This window comes from Berghia stephanieae, chromosome 11 (genome assembly GCF_034508935.2).
Source record: "Berghia stephanieae isolate SIO BIC M18660-M18661 chromosome 11, UCSD_Bste_1.3, whole genome shotgun sequence".
In the NCBI taxonomy this organism is placed as follows: domain Eukaryota; kingdom Metazoa; phylum Mollusca; class Gastropoda; order Nudibranchia; family Aeolidiidae; genus Berghia; species Berghia stephanieae.
The window spans coordinates 41,675,131-41,697,940 of NC_088370.1; the positions used below are offsets into that span (position 1 = coordinate 41,675,131).

The window sequence follows — 22,810 nt, forward strand, 5'->3', positions numbered from 1 at the left end:
GTTGTAATGGAAATACTCTCAAACCAACGCGAAATATTTTCCATAGAAACAAAGTTAAAGCAGGCCCACTATTATTGTGCTTGGTTACCAGACTTGACAATATGGACACCTATGTGTGGTCTCGTGGTATGATACCCGCTTTAGCGGGTGGTTGGATGGGAGCATCACCCTTGAATCATATACCTATGATGTTCGCATGGGTGTACGATCCGATAGTGATGTCGCTTCTTCTTCTCTTTACTAGCCTATCCTGCTTCTTTGGTTTGTGATTGTATTTTTGACAGGGGATTTTTTTTTTCTGTAAATCTTCTGCCTGTTTGTTTTTGGTTATTTATAATTTAGCTTATGATATCTTTAGATTATGATTTTGATTTACATTTGTACTATTTTTGTTAGATTGCTTGTTTTTTTGTTTCAGCGGTCTCTCATATAACCTCAATTGTGTTGGAAGAGACCTAAAGCAACAAACAAACAAACAAACAAAAATACCCGCTTTCGGATCGGAAGGTCCTGGGTTCGAGCCTCCCTCGGCGCATCGTTGAGTTCTTGAAAAAGACTATTTACTCACATTCTCTCACCGTACTCAATGAGTGTAAAATGAGTACATGACCATTAAAAGCGTTGTCTTTGTTTTAAAAAAAAATGTAATATCGCCTAACAGGCGTCATGTCCCGTCCTAAATGTTAAGTGCTGCTGGCCAAGGATCCCTTGTAAAGCACTTTGAACACGTTTAGTGGATAGTGCGCTATATAAAAGCTCAATTTTTAATTTTTAGGATTATAGCGATTGTAGTCGGACCACGAAGTGTGATCACGTGTCATCCCAAAATGGTATTATTTCTGGTTGAACATGGTGCTAAATAAGACATAAATAGATAAAAGAGCCTTTCCATAGATTTACTATGCTCAATACGCTTCGTAATCTTTCATTCATTTCCCCAACAGACAACATAGAATCATATTTTCCATTTCAAACCGTACCAGTCGCTTTTTAAGCGTCCTTTTTGTACTTGAGTCCTTGGAAAAGACTCTTTACTCACATTCTCTGTTGAAAAAAAAATCACACTTACGCTATTGCTCACAGCCAAAAGCCAAGACCTCTTTTAACATCTGATTCGAGTGGGCTATATTATGAGTAAAGTGCCTTCCTTACCCAAGGACACAATGTCAGGACCAGATTTTTCTAAGACTGCTGTCTGTCACCCAATCGGCCACTGACCATGTTCGGCATTGCTCGACGTTAGTAACAAGACGAGACGCCGTTCGTCTGAGCCACCAAGCCACACATTGCATCGAAATCTTGCCTCCCCCCCCCCCCCCCCCCCCCCCCCCCCCCCCCCCCCTCCTTGCACAAAGGTGAATTCTATCACCAATCTCGTTTATCTCCAACTTAAGGACACGCGACGGATTAAATTTACGATAAGTACGCAGTATTCGTTCAGACATGTTTTGATGATTTTAAAAAAATAATGATGTAGTGAACGAATGCCCCTCTCCTCTACTATTTTTCCATTCCCCTGCCTCTCCCGCGCCAAGGGTGTATGATGATCACATCTATCTGAATCTCTCTCTCTCTCTGTGTCTTTGTCTGTCTGTCTGTCTGTCTCTCTCTCTCTCTCTCTCTCTCTCTCTCTCTCTCTCTCTCTTCTCTCTCTCTCTCTCTTCTCTCTCTCTCTCTCTCTTGTCTCTCTCTCTCTCTCTCTCTCTCTGCCCGTCTCACTCTCTCTCTCTCTCTCTTTCTCTCTCTCTCTCTCTCTCTCTTATCACAACTCAATGTTGAGTACCGAGTTATCACCTTTACGTCGTCTATCCGTTTAGAAGTCTCGAGTTAAAGAGGTTAAAGCAAGTTTTTCGACAAGCCATCCTTACTCATCTGTGCCTATAGATGGAACGAAATTGACGTCACTTTGCTCTTTGTTATTGTTTTCTGACAACCAATTTGGTGATTAGTTCTCACTAAATTATATCAATCACACTATAAACGTTCAAGGTTACACGTAGTTTTGAATGTTGGTACGGTATATCCGGTTGGAGGATGTTGTGAGTATTTCGATAAACGCATAACATCATTAGGCCTCAAGCTCTGATTACAAGGCATGCGCTGACGTGTTAATATTTATCAACTCAAAATAATTCATGATTCAAGTGTTGAATAAAATTTAAACCCAATGTCTATTGAAGCCAGAGACAATAAAAATACTAACAAACTGGGGGCAATGGAGAGGATTATAAGGAAACATTACAAACAATGGACGTTTCGAGTGCAAACCCTTCATAAGCAAATCATTAAACAAAGGAACGTTGAAAATAAATAAAACAAAATGTAGTAAGAATTGTAAGATAACGAGCTGAATAAGTGTGTATGAAAGGTGCCGGACAAAGCAAGAAAGAAAAATACAAGAAAAAAAAAAAAAACATCCCAAAAAAACAGTCTACCTCGACTGGGGATCGAACCTCAGACCTTCTGATTACCGGTCAGACGTGCTACCGTTACACCACAGAGTCTCCCGAGGTAGACCGATTTTTTTTTTTTTTTGGTTTAGGGGTATGGACGATACATTTTCGACTTGCGTGAGAGAAATCCACGGAGCTGTTTATTTCGGCAAGGAATGATATTTTCTGCTTCTCATATTATCTTATCCAGCCTAACTAAAATATATTCCATTCACACATCGTATAATTTTGCCCACTGCTTAGAGCGGAAAATGATTGGCATTTGAGTGTGTTCCTCTTAGTTGGGACCTGGATGAGACTTTTAGGTGATCTCAAACTAAGTACTTTGATAGCGTGCTCTTGGAATCTACATCTGTTTTCTATTTGATGCAAATCCCCTTTGTCTTGCTTTTTCTTGGGTGCTTTAATTGTAATTCTAGAACTTTTTACTATCCTATTTTCTTCTTTTTCTTTTTTTTTACTGGCGCTGGTATGACCTTAAAGTGTTGCAAGCGCCGTAAAACCCTTAAAAACAGAAACAACAAAGAACCAATAACGGGTAACGATTCAATGCAATTACTGCCACCTCATTGTTATACTCCGGACTTTATATATATTATATTGTTGTATTTGTGACACCGTGTTCTCTCATTTCATATAACTGTTGTCGGATTCTAACTGGATTTTTAAAAGTGATTTTACGTGATTTTTACATTGAATATTTAAAATGGATTTTATTAACATGACAAGTTCTCACCTGACCAGTAAAGGTCACTATGTACCAGACCCAACGTGCCACCTAGTCAATTTTGGGCATCACTATACTGCATACGCGTGTGTATTGACAAACCCTTATGTCACATGCTCCGATGTCACATGACCACAACTCTGCCACCCTCGTGACTTCGATGATCAACAAAATTTGAGGAGAGGCGAAAAGTAGCGTCTTTGGAATATTATCGTTGACTTGCGAGTGTGGTTGATGATATACATCTAGATACAGTAAGTTTTCCGATTGAAACAACATAATATAATGATATTATTGAATTAATTATATTAAGGCAACATTTTTAATATGCCATCATAGTGTTTTGATATTGATTCTTTAAATTTTAACGCTGTGATTATCCCCAGACACCTGTCTGGGGATAATAAAAATTTGTTATCCCCAGACACCTGTCTGGGGATAACGAATTTTCATTATCCCCAGACGCATATTTGAAACTCCGCTCTTTTAAACAATTATCCACATTCCAGAATATGGAATGTTTCCAGATGCACATAGAAATAAGGAAAGTTAATAAAATATCTATAAAAACATAAAATTAACCAACATTAAAATCAGTCGTTACTACATATACACAATATGCGTCGACTTCGAAGTGGGTGTCATGGCCGAATGGTTTAGTCGTCTGCCCTGGAAGTTTGACCATAATCGACGTTGTGGGTTCGAATCCTGGTAACGTCACTTTTTTTTTTTTTTAAATTCCGTCTTCTTTTTACAGAACGTTGAAAGGGATAAATGTCCCACCCATCCTCCCCCCACCTCTTTTTTTTTATTATTAAACTCTCTCTCTCTCTCTCTCTCTCTCTCTCTCTCTCTCTCTCTCTCTCTCTCTCTCTCTCTCTCTCTTTTTTTTTTTTTTTTTTTTTCTAGTTTCTAGCAAATATATTCGTCCCCACTCCGATCTCAAATAGTGTCTAAAAAGAATAAATAATTAAAAAGCAAACAAACAGAAATATTCAGAGAGCGACCAAATGGTCAGATAGAGGAGAAAAAAAAACAATAATTGTTTTAAAAAATAAAAACAATAATTGTTTTAAAAATAAAAACAATTTAAGAAATTCATGCTCAGAAACGGAACATTGACATAAAGGTTTAGCAAACAAAAAACTCTAAGGTTTAGGTCAAAATATTAAAAAAAAAAAAGAAAAAGAGAGATTTCCCTCGGAGCAGGGAATAGAGTTAACAATAATGATAATAAAATAATAATAATAATAATAATAATAATAATAATAATATAATAATAATAATAATAATAATAAATAATAATAATAAATAATAATAATAATAATAATAATAATAATAATAATAATAATAATAATAATAATTATAATAATTATAATAATAATAATAATTATAATAATTATAATAATAATAATAATAATTATAATAATAATAATAATAATAATAATAATAATAATAATAATAATAATAATATAATAATAATAATAATAATAATAATAGTAACAGTATGATAATAAGAGTATTAATAATAAAAATAATACTATTATTGATAATAATATAATAATGATTATGATGGTAATAGTAATAATAGTAACAAATATTACAATTATTATTATTATTATTATTATTATTATTATTATTATTATTATTATTATTATTATTATTATTATTATTATTATTATTATTATTATTATCATTGACCAAAACAAAAAAAAAAACAATAATAGATCTAGAGCAAATTAAATAATGAAATAATATTACCGGAGAAATAAAAAATTCAACTGATTAAAAAAAAACTCTTGCTCGGAACTCGTAACAAAAGTGAAAACAATGAATATCAATTGGGAAGAAAGAAAGAAAAGTAAAAAAAAAAAAAAATGAGTGGGGGGGGGGGGGGGGTCGGTCGCGACTGGGTCGAATCTGTGCAGCTAAAAGGGGTAAAATGAAAGGTGGCCTTACCCACTGAGCTGCCTATTCACACCGCTATCGGAATATTTTAAATTCATCATATATGAGCTATCCACCATTTTTGCTTCCTTGTTTTGGTAGTTATTTAACATCTCTGATTCGAATAAAAATATGTTGTTGGATCTAGTTTTGTGGACGTGTGATACTAAATTGTATTGTCTTGTGCGAAGCAGACAGGAAAATAGCAGGTGTGGGTTTTGGGCTTTGGGGCGAACAACACCATGGCCTAGGAATTCGTCCGCGACATAAAAATTATTCCCGGTCGCCCCCAAAATTGTGGCCAGATTGAGCAAATTATAGAAACAAGAGATGATCAATAAAGTTAACAGGTAGGTAGGTAATGAAAATTTAAATGGTTGGTGGACTATGAACAGATTTGATGATTAACAACTTTCTTCCTGGTTGAAAATAAAAAGTCGAATTGCCAGTTTGACGTTTTCAGATCAAAGTAACAAAAGAAATTTCATTGATCCATTTGCTTTAAAATATTTTTTTTAAAAGAGCTGGATTTGACATTTGATCACTATTTACTTTCATCTTGTGTTAAATATCACTTGATATATTAACTGTTTTGGGACACAACCACTAGTATTTTTTCCAGAATATTTGGTATTTTTCACGCCTAGTTTGGCATTTTGCATAAAATCTTTCTGCCCACTTGCTACATGCGTCTGGGGATAGTATCCCCAGACAGGTGTCTGGGGATAACAAAAATTGGTTATCCCCAGACACCTGTCTGGGGATAACGAATTTTTATTATCCCCAGACAGGCGTCTGGGAATAATGACAGCCAAATTTTAAACACTAACACGGAGTTCTGTCTTTGTTCACGGCAAAACTTGACAAACAATGAACAACATAACAGAATCAGACTGATTCAATTCAGAGATAAAAATAACCATAGCAATGAAGCACAAATTCTACTCAAAATTGGTGGAAAACTATCCAGCACATGTATGGACTTTAAAGTTACCCAGACGTCTTTCTTGATAGAGAGCCGAGTGGTTTAAATCACATGTCAGTTCCAATCTTTGTTATTCAGTCAGGTCCAAGTCTAAAATTGTGTTGTTTTGTTTCTGATTCTGAGCGAGAGTTTATAGTTATAGTTATATGAATTCAATGATTATTTTTTTTCTTCTGATTCTTGTTTGATTTTTAAAATTATTTATTTTGCTCTGATTATTTGTTCTATTTTTTAGTTTTAAAAAATTATTATTTGTTGTGTCTGATTAATATGTTTCTGTGCAACGGTTTGGTGGGTTTTTTTTCCCTTCCTTGTCTGATTTTGATACGTCACGTGCTTTATTTCTGAGGAAACTAGACAGATGTGTTTTTCTTTCTTTCCCTATTTTAATTTTTTTGTTTATATGTTTTGTTTTTCATTCATTTATTTGTAAACCCGTTTATTTATTTATTTTATTCATTTATAATAAAATTTGTACTTTTTTTGTTGCCTCTGGTCATTTGTCCTGTTTCTGAGAATTTGTTTTTACCTTTACTTTATATTTGTTTTCTGTCTGTCTTGAGTGACATTTATAATATATTTGTAATAGATCCTAATGAGTAAATGGAAGGAATATAAAGATTTGACAGACATTCATTCTGTCTTTTGATAAAAACATCAAAATTCTCTTCCCGGTATAAAATTGCTACTCTTCCATTAGTAGTATTTGTATTAGTATTAGTCAACTTGCCAACATTCGCACAGGTCTAAAAGGAAATATAATTATACGCAGTGGCTATTTTTATTTTTACAGTACCGTAGAGATGGTTCTCGGGTTGTTGTTTTTTATTTTTACATTTACACGGCGTCACTCGTCTATTACTATTATAATTATTATTATTATATTATATATATATATATATATATATATATATATATATATATATATATAATATAAAAAAAGCAAGAAGGACTAGAATTAGAATGGAAGCCAAGGGAAGAACGATTGCTCAAGTCTAAAGTGACAGGAATTGTTTGTTATGCCTCACAAGAGAACTAGAGTGAGGACGAAAAATAAATCTTCTATGAAAAGCTAGATCAAACCGTACAAGAGACTCCAAAGCATGACAAACCTACTATAATGTTGATGACCTAAACGCAAAGGTTGTGCGAGATAATGACTGTAAAAATAGCCCAGAGAACCATTGACCATAGGCTTGATTTTAACATTGTTGTAATGGACAACATTTTGCTTTGTTTTAGGAGTATTTCCATAGTGATAAAAATGAGCCTGCGTAACAATTTTTGGTATCAGACTTGTAAATAAGTATATGTTGCATGTCAGTTTTAATAGTCAGACATTAGGTAACTGATAGCGACATATGTTTAATATTAGCCCTTTATTATGATAATTATGTTAATTAACGCACAGACCCTTAAGCTGTGTGTATGAATACAATGGACCATTCTGATGTCAAAGATTGTTTTAAAAATCTGTTTGGCCCAAATTCCATTTTAATTATAATTATAACAGTGTTTTGTTGTCTCGGTTTTTTTTTTCTTGAACAAGATACTTCTAAAGCCTCTATCTCTCAGTATAGGGATACAGTATCGGCTGATGCATGGATTGCAGAGATGCCAAACTGTACGCAAAATATGTAATTTTTACTAATTTCCATGCCCAGTATGCAAATACGCAAAATGATAGTTTCTGTTAAAAAAAATTTTAAAAGTAAATAATTTATTTTTATTATTTTATTTTTAGTTTTGTTTGTTTGTTTCAGAATAATATGTGTTTGTTTTAATCTTCAGTAAGGAATTTGAAATTTCTAGTTGGCATCTCTGGGGTTATAAATAGATACATGAACATTTATGAAGCGCAATTTCACAGATTTACCATACACTCTATGCGCTGTCTAAAGTTTCATTTATTTCTTTAGCAAGTCATACGGAACCATATTTCCATTTCATACAGCACTAGTCACCTGCTACCATTTCCGTCACTGTCTATAGCTAGGTACTCATAAATTTTAAAAGAGGCATGTCTGAATATGTGTTGTTATCCAAGGACACAGCCTTGGGACCAAGGTTTTCCATGATCAACATCACCCATCCAGCCATTGACCATGCTTAACATTGCTTGACTATAGTGAATAGACAGGACTCCGTACCACTGAATCACCGAACTGTACTTCTCTCAAGATAAATCCCAAGGACACTTTGTATATTTATTTAAAATGTTCTTTTTATGATTTTCCAGGGGGGTTAAGATATAACATTTCTCAAAGATGTTAAAAGTGGTTGTGACGTTGCTGTTGGTGGGTGTGGCCACCTGTCAGCTGATGAAACCAGATTTCGGCATTCTTTCTGACGATGAGATTTATTACATCAACAAGTTTGCAAAGACATGGACGGTAAATGTTTATTTATTAGACATTCCAGGGCAAAAAATTTTCTTTCAAAATCTTTTAAAAATTTTTTATTTTAGCCATTTCCATTCCTTCTACAAGCTCTTTGGTCTTCGGTGTTTTTATTATTTTTATTTTTTAATTTGGTTTAACTGCTTTTCTTTAATTTTAACTGTTCGCCTTTGTGGGAAAGATGGTCCAGTGGCATTACTACATTGACCTTCACATGTGGTACCCAGATTTGAACGTCTTTGTAGGATTTTTAGCAAGAAATCTAGCCTGTAGTTCTTTTGTGGTGCTGCACTGAGCCTCATGCTTAAGTCATGTCACGTCATTTTTATGTAGAAACCCTAAAGTTAAAAGATTGTTGTAATGCTATCAGATCACTTCACTTTATATCATAATAGATTTAAGAGCTATTAAGCTATAAACAAATTTAAATGCCTTGAATCTGCATTTTCTTTTTACCCTTTTTTTGGGGGGTCTTTTTTAGGCCCGTAGAAATTTTGATCAGTCTGTGACACACCACGTCAGGAAACTTCTTGGAGTTCCAGACATGAAGAAATCTCACGAATTAGCCCATCAGCTGCCTAAGAAAGAATTCGGGGTCCTCGCTACTAATCTGCCATCTGACTTTGACCCAAGGGAAAAATGGCCAAACTGCACGTCTCTGAAGGAAGTGAGAGATCAAGGGGATTGTGGCTCATGCTGGGTAATTAATTGTTTGTATTTTTATTATAAATATCTGAACAAGAGGGAGTGTGAAAAGGTGTCTGACCGTAGCCTGATACAAGAACCCACTAGGACTTACAGTTTGACGTCATTTTTAAAAAAGTTTTTGCTCCATCTAGTGAGTTTTTGTTAGTAAAGCTCAAGGGAAAAAGTGATTCCATTGGTTGACCTATTGAATACAATTCACGACTTGTTTTCTTTTGTGGGCAAAGACTTGTCTTTTGACATCATTTTTTTGGTCAGTGTCAAGCTATAAGTTTATGATGGCTACGGTCTGACAAGGCAAGAAAGAAAAATGCACGACAAAAAAAACTATCCCCAAAAATAACAGTCTTCCTCTACTGGGGCTTTGACCCTAAACCCTCTGAGTACCGGTCAGATGTGCTACCATTACACCACAGAGGTTCCCGATATTTGAGACAATTTTAATTTCTATATTCTTCACAGGGGTCAGCATTAAGACAAGAGAGTACAGCTCTAAATTGAGATTGTTATAGGTTAAAACAAAGCTTTCTCTCGGAAATAATTTTAATTATAAATTTTATGGCGCCCTTTCCTTTACCCACACTGGGCCTCTTGTGTGGAATGGCCTGCCCAGAAGGATAATAGAAGCAAAATTTATTGATAGTCTTAAATCGTTGTTTAAAGCACTTAGTTTAATTTATTTTATTTATTATATTTTTAAAAAATAAAGCGTGTAATATCTTACTATTTCTCTATCGCATTCCAGTCATTTGGTGCCGTTGAGGCAATGACTGACAGAATCTGCATCAAATCTGGTGGAAAGGTCAACTTCCACGTCTCTGCCGAAGACCTTATGGCCTGCTGTTTCGATTGTGGAAACGGGTGAGTGGGTGTAGCAGTAGTGCTAGATCTATGCAGCTCTGATAACTGAATGTAATTTTCGGCTTGATTTCACATTTTGCTTTGGTCGATGACCCAGGTCAGGTGCTGGAAATTGAATCTTTAACCTTAAATTTGACACTTGGAGTTATTTTCTCTTTCTTAAAATGGAGAATAAATTTTCTTTTTCTTTGGTAAGAATTTGAATTTTGTATTGTGTGTCATCTTATTTTAAAAATTCACATTTCCTGGTCCAATTCATCCCTTTTGAGATAAGTAGTTAGTCAGAGCCATTTGGCCCATGGAGCCGGAGTTTATCTCTGGTTTCTTCTAAAGTGTGAAATGGACAATAGCAATTGCTTGCTACCCTTTGGATAGGACGCTAGTCTATCAGATCTAACAGACCCAGCTACCCAATATGGTTGGATAGCGGGGGGAGGGGGGGAATCCCGACTGCACCCAGGTTCGATCTCGGTCCCTTTACTTGTGAAGGGAGTGCTCTACCAACTGAGCTATCAGGACCTCCACCCTTTTGAGATTAAGGTTCACAATTGACATTATCATCATGTGTTCTTGTTTATTCCAGTTGCAATGGAGGTTTCCCTGCAGAAGCCTGGCGTTACTACCAGCATGAAGGTCTGGTCAGTGGTGGACAATACAACAGTCAACAGGTACGTACATGCCACTGACTGTGCTGCCAACCTAATGAAAAAATGCGTATTCTTATGCGTTTTTGCTCATTTTACACTTGTACGCATTTTGCTGAGAAGCATACGCTTGATTAAATTTCAATTTTTTGAAAACACTCTTTAACTCTTTCCTTACCGGCCATTTTCCAGATTGTCCCCAAAACTTCACACCCAACCTATACAAAAATAGATTTAGTTCACTCAAACACAAAATCTGTAAGTTCTTGCAATATATATATTAAAATTTTTTTTTTTGCTAAACGACCTCTTCAACACAGTGTGAATATACTTTAACTATAGCAAACATTTTTGTTCAAATATTATGATGTACAAAAGAAATTAGAATGACAAAAATGTTGGCTGCATCGTAACAAATGTGACGATTTTCATAGGGGTGGCAAGGAGGGGGTTAAGAAGACTTTTTAAAATGTACTTTAACGCTTAAATTTGTTTTGACCCAAGACTACTAGATAGTCTATACATTAATTACTTGGACGGGAAAAAACATTCTGTGGGAACTGTCTTGGTGATGTGGGATTGTAATATATTAGTAGTATTGCTCGGCTACACTTCTATGTTCAAGGTATCAACCCAGTTTCTGAAGTCCTCATCACATTTGTTGATGGTTTCAAATCTCCCTTCCAGTTTTGTCTCTGGCCAATCTAGTACGAGGTAGTTTGCATCTTGTGGTGCTTGGTTGCACTTTGGGCATGTTGGTGATTTTTGGAGCCCCCATTTGTGCATGTTGGCAGCTGTTCTTGTATGTCTTGACCATAGTCTATTTGCAGCTACCCAGTATTTTCTTGGTTGATCCTGTAGACCTGGGAGACTTTTACAGGGATCTTCAATTAGTTCCCCTCCTGTTGGCTTATTCCTTTTCCAAGGATGATCCAACCCGGCATTCAGACAAGTCTTGTCTTTTCCTGACCCACACTTCTAATAATGTAATATATTAATAAATGAATACAGTTTTGAGGATGACCTGAAAGAGGCTGGGTGTATAAGATTAGTAGTCGGCACAATAAAATACGTTAAAGGTGGGCAAAGTTTCTTGGTCATGTGATGAGAAGAGAGGGCCTGGAAAAAAACTGAATGTGATCAGAAAGTTAACATGGAAGATAACCTCTGAAAGATAGAGAGTTAAAATGATGGATTCCCTGACAGACTAGCTGGGAACGAAAAGAAACAGCAGATAGAGAGTTAAAATGATGGATTCCCTGACAGACTAGCTGGGAATGGAAAGAAACAGCAGATAGAGGGTTAAAATGATGGATTCCCTGACAGACTAGCTGGGAACCGAAAGAAACAGCAGAGAGAGTTAAAATTATGGATTCCCTGACAGACTAGCTGGGAACCGAAAGAAACAGCAGAGAGAGTTAAAATTATGGATTCCCTGACAGACTAGCTGGGAACCGAAAGAAACAGCAACACCATTACAGCAACTGAAAAAAAAGGGGAGTATAGAGCCATGACTGCCAATGCTACTAAGCTCAGCACAAGATGATGATACAGTTTTGTATCACACTGTCTCTCAAACTGGTTTAGTTTACCGAGTTTTTATGTTGATTGACATTTTGGGATTTTTTTACCTTTCTGAATCCGATTTTTAAAACTAAAATTCCAGACATAGTTGGATGAAAACTCTATTGTTTTACTCAGAAATGAATACCAGGCCAAATTAAATGAAATGTGAGAATTCTTAAGCATTTCAAATTTGCAATCAATATAAATATGAACAAACATTTACATTTTTGGTTGATACAGATTTTTTTTTTGCTTATTTATTGAAATTTTGCTTATTTTTTTTTTTCTGGTGCAGGTCTGAAATTCATTGTTATTGTTCTCATAATTATTTTTTGGGGCTTTCTCCATTAGTGGAAAACCCCCAAAAGATCATAATGTCTGTAAACTTATTCATGAGAACAATAACAATGAATTTCAGACCTGCGCCAGAAAAAAAAATCAATTTAAGCAGGATTTTGATAGGAAACAAAATTTGTATCATTTATATTGGTTGCAACTGTCATATATATATTAATATATATATATATATAATATATATATATATATATATATATATTATATATATATAATATAATATATATATATATAATATAATATATATAATATATGACAGTTGCAACCAATATAAATGTGAGCAAACAGTTTTATTTTTGGTTGATACAAATTTTTTTATTAAAAAAATTATTTTTTTTCTTTTCTTTTTTTTTTCTTCTGCTTAGTTAATTTTGGCCTCTGACCCCAATTCCTGCTCATAGAAGCATGTTTGTTTTACTATCGTTCACAGGGTTGCCAGCCTTACTTGGTTGCAGCATGTGACCACCACGTCGTGGGCAAATTGAAACCATGCTCCAAGAAGGAGACCCCAACCCCTGAATGCAAGAAGCAGTGCCGCTCCGGTTACCCTGTTTCCTTTGACAAGGACAAACATTATGGTAAGTGTGTTTGGTCGATATTGGTTTATTATTTGTGAGAGATGTTTTTACCTGATCTACTAGACAAACCTGTCAATCTGTCTGCTTTTATGGATCATCCGTAATTGTTTGTGCGGCTGTCGTCTTGTGGTATAACACTCGCTTTTGGATCGGAAGGTCCTGGGTTCCAGCCTCGCTCGGCGCATAGTTGAGTCCTTGGAAAAGGCTTTTTACTCACATTCTCTCACCGTATTCGGGTGTAAAATGAGTACCTAGCCGTCAACAGCGTTGTCTCTGTCCTAAAAAATTGTAATATCGCCTAACAGGCGTCATGTCTTGTCCCACATGTTAAGTGTTGCTGTTGGCCAGGGTCACCTTGTAAAGCGCTTTGAGCATGTTTAGTGGATATTGCGCTATGTAAAAAGCTAAAAAAAAAAAAGTTACAGAAATTTGATGATAATTATGGACTTATGGAAATGGAAGAAATATTCCAACAAATTTTGATTTTGCAGCAATTTGGTTGCAATGTGAAAGAATTTTCATTTTCTTAATTTACCGCAGTTTAAAGGTCAGAAAAAAGAATACTCCCTGAAGGTTTAAAAGCTAAGCAAATCGCTAACTCGTAATGGTTGTCATCAACAATAAAGTTTATTTATTTGTATGTAGCATTTTTGTTTAATTTTAAAAAAATACTTGTGTTGCTGTTGGTCACAGACCCCTTGTAAGGGGCTGTGAGCACGTTTAGTGGATATTACGCTATATATTATAAATGCTCTATGCTCTATTTTCTATCTTAAAGATAGCAAGCATTCGTTATTCTCTGTTTCACACTATAGAAACCAGTTATAAACTCTAGCTCTATTAGATCCCATGACTCTAAAAGCACAACTCTATCTAATTCTCTCCTCTATGTCACTGACTAGGTGCCAGTTCCTACCACGTCAGTGGCGAGGACAACATCATGCAAGAATTGGTTGAGAATGGACCTGTCGAGGCTGCTTTCACTGTCTATACCAACTTCCTCTGTCGGAAAAATATTGTAATATCGCCTAACAGGCGTCATGTTTCGTTCTCCATGTTACGTGTTGCTGATGGTCAGGGACCCCTTGTAAAGTGCTTTGAGCACTTTTAGCGGATATTGCGCCATATAAAAGCTCCATTTTAATTTTTTTTTTATTTAAAAAAAAATTTCTCTTCTATGTCATTGACCAGGTGCCAGTTCCTACCACGTCAGTGGTGAGGACAACATCATGCAAGAATTGGTTGAAAATGGACCTGTCGAGGCTGCTTTCACTGTCTATGCCGACTTCCTCCAATACAAATCTGGTATGTGCTTTGTATGATGGGAAAAGTTTTGTAATATGAAAATAATATTCTTCTTCTTCACCTTCTTCTTCTTCTTCTTCTTCTTCTTCTTCTTCTTCTTCTTCTTCTTCTTCTTCTTCTTCTTCTTCTTCTTCTTCTTCTTCTTCTTCTTCTTCTTCTTCTTCTTCTTCTTCTTCTTCTTCTTCTTCTCCTATTTATTATTGTTATTATTATTATTATTATTATTATTATTATTATTATTATTATTATTATTATTATTATTATTATTATTATTATTATTATTATTAAAATGACTTTCCCAGCAGAATATCTTCTTCACTATTTTTCAACTTACTCTGCATTTCCCATTTCCCAACCCAATCTCTGGGTCACTCATTTATGTCAGTAATCGGCTACCTACTACGGGTGGGTAGAATATTGCTTGGGCATCTATTAGTGATACTAGGCTGCCAGAAGCTGTGGACTAAAAAGTATTCAACAAAAATTATGAATATAACAGCTTTAAAAAAGAACAAAATACCAAACACGGAACGTTTCGGGCTCAAAACCCTTCTTCAGCCAACAACAGAAAAACAATAAAGACACGAATACATTCCTCAATTCCAGATAGACGACAGAGATCTATGTGATCTATGTCGTCTATCTGGAATTTAGTAATCTATTTTTGTCTTTATTGGTTTTGCTTTTTTTTTGTTGTCGGCTGAAGAAGGGTTTTGAGCCTGAACCGTTCCGTGTTTAGTTTGTTATTTTGTTCTTTTTGTGAGGCTGTTATATTCATTTTTGTTTACTACATTTTGAGCATCTATCAGAGGTATCATGTTCGTGATCGCGGTGTTAAATTAGTTTCTGCCTGCTAAATTAGTCGATGTTGAAAGTTTGTAGACAGTTCTTCCTCCTATGGACTGGAAGTGTTGTACCGGAGGTTAAAATGAAAAATGAGGAGACATAAAACACTTGAAAATTGATGGTATGATTTAAAATAAAATATACACCATTATTAATTGTACAAATACACAAAAAGTTTATAGTCTGGGAGAAATTAGTGAGAAGAAATCACCCATCTGAATATATAGAAAGCTGTGAAAACTTGTATAAAATTCTGTTTGTATTACCTATAAATATAAAACATTGTGAGCGAGAGGATGTTTACGTCCATTATTAAAACCCTATTGCTACTTGATAAGTTTCACATCTCTAATAAATAGAGGTGCCCAAATAAGTCAATAAAATGGAGATAAAGATAAAGGATGTAAATCTGACTCATGAATGAACAACACAAAACAAACATCTCTGCATATTGCTATCTCCAGTTGTAATGTGCCATTGAGGATGGTTTCTAGGAATAGATTGAAACGGATCAGGGACAGTTGGAACCATGGGTGCCAGTTTTCCGGTTCATTCCGGTTTCGCGATATCTCGAAGTCAAATACCTCCGGTTTCAGTGTTATAAGTTGGTTTTAAAATCAAATTAATTTCCTCACTTTGTCAATATGTTTGCTGTGTAATCATTTAATAATGGTATAAAACGGCGATGAAATAAGAGTAAAGTTTAGGCCGCATTTTCAGTAAGAACATTTTCAGGTTTGGCAAAGTGTCGAGATTTTAGTTTCAGGTTTCAGCACTTCTTCCTGCTGGCACCCATGGTTGGAACAGAGATGCCACTTTTCCATAAATTTTCACTGCAGGTCATAATAAATGACTATGTTGTTCTATTTTATTGGGTTTTTATTTCTTTTTCTTTCTAGGTGTGTACAAACATACATCTGGTAGTCCCTTGGGTGGCCATGCTGTGAAGATTATCGGCTACGGTGTTGAGGACAACACTAAGTACTGGCTTGTCGCCAACTCTTGGAATCCCGACTGGGGAGATAAGGGTAAAAGGAAAGGCTTTCTCAGACCTGCCAACTCTCCCAATTTTAACTCTCTCCTTACCGACCATTTTCAGGATTTCCCCCCCCCTGAAATATCAGATCTAGCCGTCACGAAAGTATATTTCTTTACACTCAAAGAGAGTCAGTCAGAGGCAAACAGACTCAATAAATCATAGAGATTTTTGCTACTTTTCAAAATTGGAAAAAATGTATTAAAAATGAGCATGTACATAGATAGTTTTATTCAGTTATCATTAACATGTGAAAACTGAAAACAGCATTGATACTACGCTTATAATTTGTCTCATAAAAATGTAATAACTAAGCATGGGGTAAAAGTAACATAGGTAAACTACGGATATAGTCGGTGTTAGGTTTGAGTGAGTTAATATATGTAATTTTATGCTGCAAAACAAGCTTTTTTACAAAACAGCAATACGGAGTTATAGTTAGACACTGAAGCTCGCCTAACGAACGACTTGCCCAACACGTGACCATTTTTTTTCTCGCTTCCTCTCGTCTAATCTCGTCACTCCCGAATAGAAAGAGGAGGCGGAGCTCATATGATATAACGCAATGAAAGTTCTGTCCGATGACGGGTGGGGGATATCACCTCTCCAAAACTTACCTTATTATATGAGATCTTGAGATTCTTATCCAATCATCGATTGCTCGTTTGACAGTTCGCTTGTGAACAGTTAGGAGACCATCTCTTGATTTATGGGCAGGCGGCTTTGCGTAAAGGCGGTGAGTGTTGTATACATCAAAGAGTACCGCTGACCGATGGTAAATAGTGGTTGTGTAACCCAAAAGCCCTGCGTCTCGACTGCAAGGTCTTGTATGTAATAGTTGCATCACCATCTCAAGGCTCAGGAATTAATTAGTGAGCTGATTCAAACAATGTGGGTTTCAAATTTATCGTATACGTAATCATTTGGAAGCTACAGAGAAAGGTGTTTTTGTGTAATCCCTTTCACACACACACACACGCGCGCGCGCACACACACACACACACACACACAAACATATACAAACAATACACATCCCTGGTCATCTATTGCCTATATTATTAATGTTAATATATACATCCCATGCTGATTGTCCACTACCCCCCCCCCCCCCCCCCCCCCCCCCCCCCCAACCATTTCCACCATCCAAGTACCAGCGGCCTTTTCTCTTTGATTTCGTATCATGGTCTACCCGAAGCCCAACACCTCGATCATTTGTGGGTCAACCCACCCCCCCCCCCCCCCCTCCCCCCACCTTCCCCCGTAATCAATTTATAATTTTCTCTCTGTATAGAGCGCCACATGCACAATTATATACTATTGAATGACACTGACATTGCCCCTCTCCTAACACAAGCCAACAGCAACCCAAGCTATCCTCTATCACGTGACCTTAGATCCGATGCTGCATACCGCTTGAGAGTCTTCACTATCCAGATCTCGTTCATGGTCACGTGAGAAGGCTATATCCGTTCGGGTTCGGCGTTCGACCCGATTTCGTTAAAAGCCTACTAACTCACTCAACCCTAACACCGACTATATCCGTAGTTTACCCGGGTTACTTTTACCTCATGCCTATTTATTACATTTTTCTGAGACAAATTATAGGCGTCGTATCAAAGCTAATATATTTAGTTTTTGCATGTTTATGGTAGTTGATAAAACTGTCTATGTACGTGCTCATTTTTAATACATTTTTTTTCCCCAATTTTTAAAAATAGCAAAAATCTATAGGATTGAGTGAGTTAAATTCTTACAGAGAAAGCGAAGATGTTACTTCAAATTTTGTGATGAACAAACCAAATCTGCATAAGAAAAATGTTGTTTGTATCATAACGGATGTGACAGTTTTCCTACAGTTGGTAAGAGGAGCGTTAATTATTAAATTTCCTGATATTTGAACTCATTCCTGATTTCCCCAATTTCCAGCTATTTTCCCAATATTCAGCTATTTTCCCCAATTTCGATTGTGTTCTGATAATCCAAAATAACACCAAAAAGATACAATGGATTCTGCATAAAGTCAACTTTCTGATTAAAATCAAAACCAAATTTTCTGTTCTTCAAGTACCCCGATAAAATCGGATTTACTCAGATTTCCCCCCCTTCTTTTTGAGTACCCCACCATAATATGGAATACTTCTATTTTTTTCATCCATCATGTCTTGACCAAAAAAAAAAAAACGTTTTAAAAATGCAAAAATGTGCAACTGATTTTTCATGTTGGTGAGTGCAACTAGGTTGTGGTACTAGGTAATACTCCTTAAGGGATGCTGGGCAACTTTCATAAAAAGTATCAGAGATATATACAGTGAGATGAAAGTCTTTTAAATAAAATTTAGGTTTACCCCTATTTTTTTCCCCCCAGACTCCTCTTCTTTTTTTTTTATTTTTTAGTTAGCGTCCTATTTTTTTTCAGCATAGGTTGGCAGGTATGGTTATGTAAGTGTGTTCAGTTGAAAATGGTTAAGGTCAACCAATCTTTATTGTCTGGCAGTGTTAGTTTTATCAGATTCCACTGTAACAAGATCATTATCATCTTTAAAAAATTAACAATTGAGCTTTTATATAGCACAATATCCACTAAACTTGCTCAAAGCGCTTTACAAGGGGTCCCTGACCAACAGCAACACGTAACAAGTAGGACAAGACATAACACCTGTTAGGCAATATTACAATTTTCTACGACAGAGACACACACTGTTGACGGCCAGGTACTCATTTTACACCTGAGTACGTTGAGAGAATGAGTAAAGAGTCTTTTCCAAGGACTCAACTATGCGCCGAGCGAGAATCCAACCCAGGACTTTCCAATCTGAAAGCGAGTGTCATACCACTAGACCACATAGGCGCACAAATTAAATTCAAAGGCCATGATGGGCAGGGGGTCACTTGCTGTATGTTCTACCCCCCTGCGTCTGCTTTCTTAGTTGCTTTCTGTCTTTGTCTTGGAATAGGGTTACTTGGTTTTGTCCTGGCCCTTGTCGGAGCCCTTGGCTTAGAGGGAATCAGTTAATGTATTATGTGATTTTATCTTTAAAAAAAAAAAAAAAATTATTTGAGATTCCCATTTATATGGCACAATTTCCATTAAACATGCTTAAAGTGTTTTACAAAGGGTCTCTAGCCAATAGCAACACTTGACAGTTGTGAGATATAACGCCTGTAAGGGGATAATACAATTATTTTCCAACAATGACACCACTGTTTATGACAAGGTACCCATTTTATACTTGAGTATGGGGAGAGAGTGCGTGTAAAGACCCAAGGACTCAACTTTGCACGTTCAAGGCAGGATTTGGGTCCAGAGTTTATTACGAGACCATGAGCTGTGCTTTACGGCCTTGGTTTATAAAATGAGTGGGGGTCTAGATAGCTCAGTTGGTAGAGCACTCGCTTCACGCGTAAAGGGACTGAGATCGATCTTGGATGCAGTCGAGATTATTTTATCTGACCCTCGTCCGCTCAGTGGTGATTGGGTAGCTGGGTTTGATAGATCTGGTGGAAAGTACTTTGTGATAGACTAGCATCCTATCCAGAGGTTAGTAAGCGATTGCTTTTGTGCGTTTCATGCTATAGAAACTGGGATTCACTTCGGCTCCTTGGTCTTAATGGCTCTGAAAGACTGCTTAGATTACAAGATTGAACATTTTCACTATCATCATCAACTTGCCTAACGCATCGCATCCTCTTCTCATTTTCCCCCACAGGTTTCTTCAAAATCCTCCGTGGTCGTGACGAATGTGGAATCGAGTCACAGATTGTTGCAGGAGAGCCCAAGTTGACCTTTTAAATTACATTGTTTGGTGATTTATCAAAACTCCGTAGAGCACTAAACAAAAGAGGTTGAATGGTGACTTTTGAAATGAATGTCAATCGGTTTGCTAAATTTGTCAAAATCAAAATGATATTACCTTCTTTCCCCCTAGTTTCCTTAAAAGAAAAACAAATTGGATGAATTATTATAATTTTGGTGTATTGTATTTCAGATCAACAAATTCTTCTTCGCACTGTGAATCACCCCAAAACTTGATATCAAAAAGGCAGATTTTGTAGTGACCCCCTGTTTTTTCATCTTGTTTATATAATTTTGTTTATTTCCAAATTGTCCCGTTGAATTAAAAGACCACTTACACTCACCGCCATGCCAAGTGCTTTCTTCCCCTTCTTGTCCTTTAAAACATCTTGTGTGCACTACACGTGTTTGTTTGGTTGATGTTATTTATGGGTTTTAGTGCGCTTTGTACAACACACATTAGTGCATGCTGCGATGTCTTTCAGAGCAGATTGTTGAATAATATTTAAATTTGTCCTTAGTTACACGTGTTATTTTACTGGCTGATGTTGTGTAATGTTTCGTCATTTTAAACACATGATAAATTGAAATTGTGCATCTGGAGAATAACATGAGAAAATGGAAGCTTTTATTAAGACCAGTGAAATCCATTATTTAAAAAAATGTTTTGTAACTTGTGAAATTTACGTAGAAGTGCCTTGTAATTGATATATAATATATATACGTATAAACAAAAATGACAATGAAATGCTTCGTAAAGGCTATTTTGCACTTTTGTTTTGGATTCTGACAAAATATATTCTGTAATGAGGTTATAACGATATTATTTTTGTTTCATTATCATGTTAATACTGTATCAATTTACAAGCGCTCATTCTAGTTACGTATTAGTATTATTCTGTTGCAAACACAATTTCCGATGAGCTAAACAACTTATTAACCAGTTGTATGATTGTCCTAGAGGTCTGAATATTTTTACATTTCATTAAGTTTTATAATACTTTAAAAGATTTGCTAAAAAAATTGATTCATTATAGCCAAGGTGTTTTTCGTTTTTCTTTATTTTTATTTAATTATATTGTTGTGTGGGTGTTTTTTTTTTCATGCAGTTTTCTCCTGGAAACTGGATGCGGTAATAAATAAGTTTTTACATTGTTTTATAGCTCCAAATCTTAATTAAGTTATAGTAAATAATCCTGTTATAATAGTAATAGTTTCTTGAATGTTGTTTTCCAATAAAAGTATAGAAAAAATGGAAGTCTTATGCTTTTACTTCCTTTTTCTCTATTTTTCATTATTTTAAAATAATTCCTGGCTGGGGTCCTTTGATCTCCCATGTTCTCCTAGTTGCTTTTTGTCTTTGACTTGGAATGGGATTGCTTGTTTCTTTCTGTTTTTTTTTTAAATTGGGATTTTATACGGAGCAATATCCATTTAATGTGATCAAAGTCCTATATAAGAGGTCATTAACCAACAGCAACACTTAACATCTAGGACGAGGCATGACGCCTGTTAGGGGTTATTACAATTTCTTTTTTAGCCAAAGATTGTTTTTGTTTTTAAGGGTTTTACGGCGCTTGCAACACATTTAGGTTATATCAGCGCCAGTAAAAAGAAAATGGGATAGTAGAAAGTTATAGAATTACAATTACAAGAGAAAGGAAGACAAAGGAGAACTGGGAACAAATAGGGATCAGATGTAGATTCCAAGGGCATACCACCAATGTACTTAGTTTGAGATCACCTATAAGTCTCATCCGGACACAAGGACAAAATCCAACAAAGAGGAACACACTCAAACTCAAATGCTTACATTATACATTCAAAATAACATATAATACTAATACATAACTCATAGAGATGATATACAAGGAAAAAAAATATCTCCCAAAACAATAACTATGCATTTGACTGTTTCCCTTCCAGCTAGGCTTAGGACTCCGGCCAGGGCCAGGACAAAACCAAGTAATGTCATTCCAAGACAAAGACAGAAAGCATGTTAGGAAACAGATATAAGGGGATAGAAGACACAGTATGTACCTCCCTGCCAGCTATGGGAGGTCAGGAACCTCACCCAGCCAGACAAAGACAACGCTGTTTACGGCCAGGTACTCGTTTTACACCTCAGTGAGTAAAGAGTCCTTTCCAAGGACTCAATTGTGTGCCGCTCAGAGTGGGATTTGGACCCAGGATCTTCCTTCCAATCCAAAGGCGATTGTCATACCAGTAGACCACAGACCACATAGCCGACTGTCCTTTTAAAGTCAACTTCTGCTTAAAAACAACACACCTTTTGTTGGTCCCAAGTTTTCCGTTCGTTATCCAAATGTGTTCCACTGATAATACAGAACGCCAATCTTGCTTAAAATCAACACATAAATAAATTCCCTTTATTCATCTCCCAAGGGGAAATTTGTCTTTCTGGTCTAGTCAAAGGGGAACTGGAAAAAAACAAGGCGTCAGCCGCAAATTGAGCGAGAGCGAGTTGGCTTGCTCAACAAGGCCACACAACGAGGCGGGTAGTCGAACTCGGTACCTTTTGGGTGCGAAGCAAAGACCGTACCGCTGAGCCAAGGTGCTGCGGTGTTGAATTTATCAGGGTTCAACTGTA

The 22,810-nt window shown here is 36.0% G+C and overlaps 1 protein-coding gene across 2 annotated transcripts; it reads left to right on the forward strand.

Annotated features, from left to right (window-relative positions):
* The first annotated feature begins 3,125 nt into the window (after positions 1 to 3,125).
* On the forward strand, positions 3,126 to 21,235 carry LOC144957042 (cathepsin B-like). Of its 2 annotated transcripts, none has more exons than XM_078887978.1 (9): positions 3,126 to 3,434; positions 8,352 to 8,505; positions 8,993 to 9,211; positions 9,962 to 10,077; positions 10,661 to 10,745; positions 13,072 to 13,219; positions 14,411 to 14,524; positions 16,270 to 16,398; positions 20,114 to 21,235. In XM_078887978.1, the coding sequence occupies exons 2-9, from the start codon at positions 8,380 to 8,382 to the stop codon at positions 20,194 to 20,196; spliced, it is 1,020 nt and encodes a 339-aa protein (XP_078744104.1). In that variant the 5' UTR covers positions 3,126 to 3,434; positions 8,352 to 8,379; the 3' UTR covers positions 20,197 to 21,235. The 2 variants fall into 2 exon arrangements, 1 of the variants encoding a protein (XP_078744104.1); XR_013642077.1 differs by having other exon boundaries at positions 3,313 to 3,434; positions 14,122 to 14,524.
* Positions 21,236 to 22,810: the final 1,575 nt, after the last annotated feature.

Bases quoted from the DNA above. Each gene is read 5' to 3' on its own strand.
- LOC144957042 (XM_078887978.1), top strand. From the start codon at position 8,380: ATGTTAAAAGTGGTTGTGACGTTGCTGTTGGTGGGTGTGGCCACCTGT. The intron at 8,506-8,992 runs GTAAATGTTTAT...GGTCTTTTTTAG, and splicing joins AGTTTGCAAAGACATGGACG to GCCCGTAGAAATTTTGATCA. The intron at 10,078-10,660 runs GTGAGTGGGTGT...TGTTTATTCCAG, and splicing joins TGTTTCGATTGTGGAAACGG to TTGCAATGGAGGTTTCCCTG.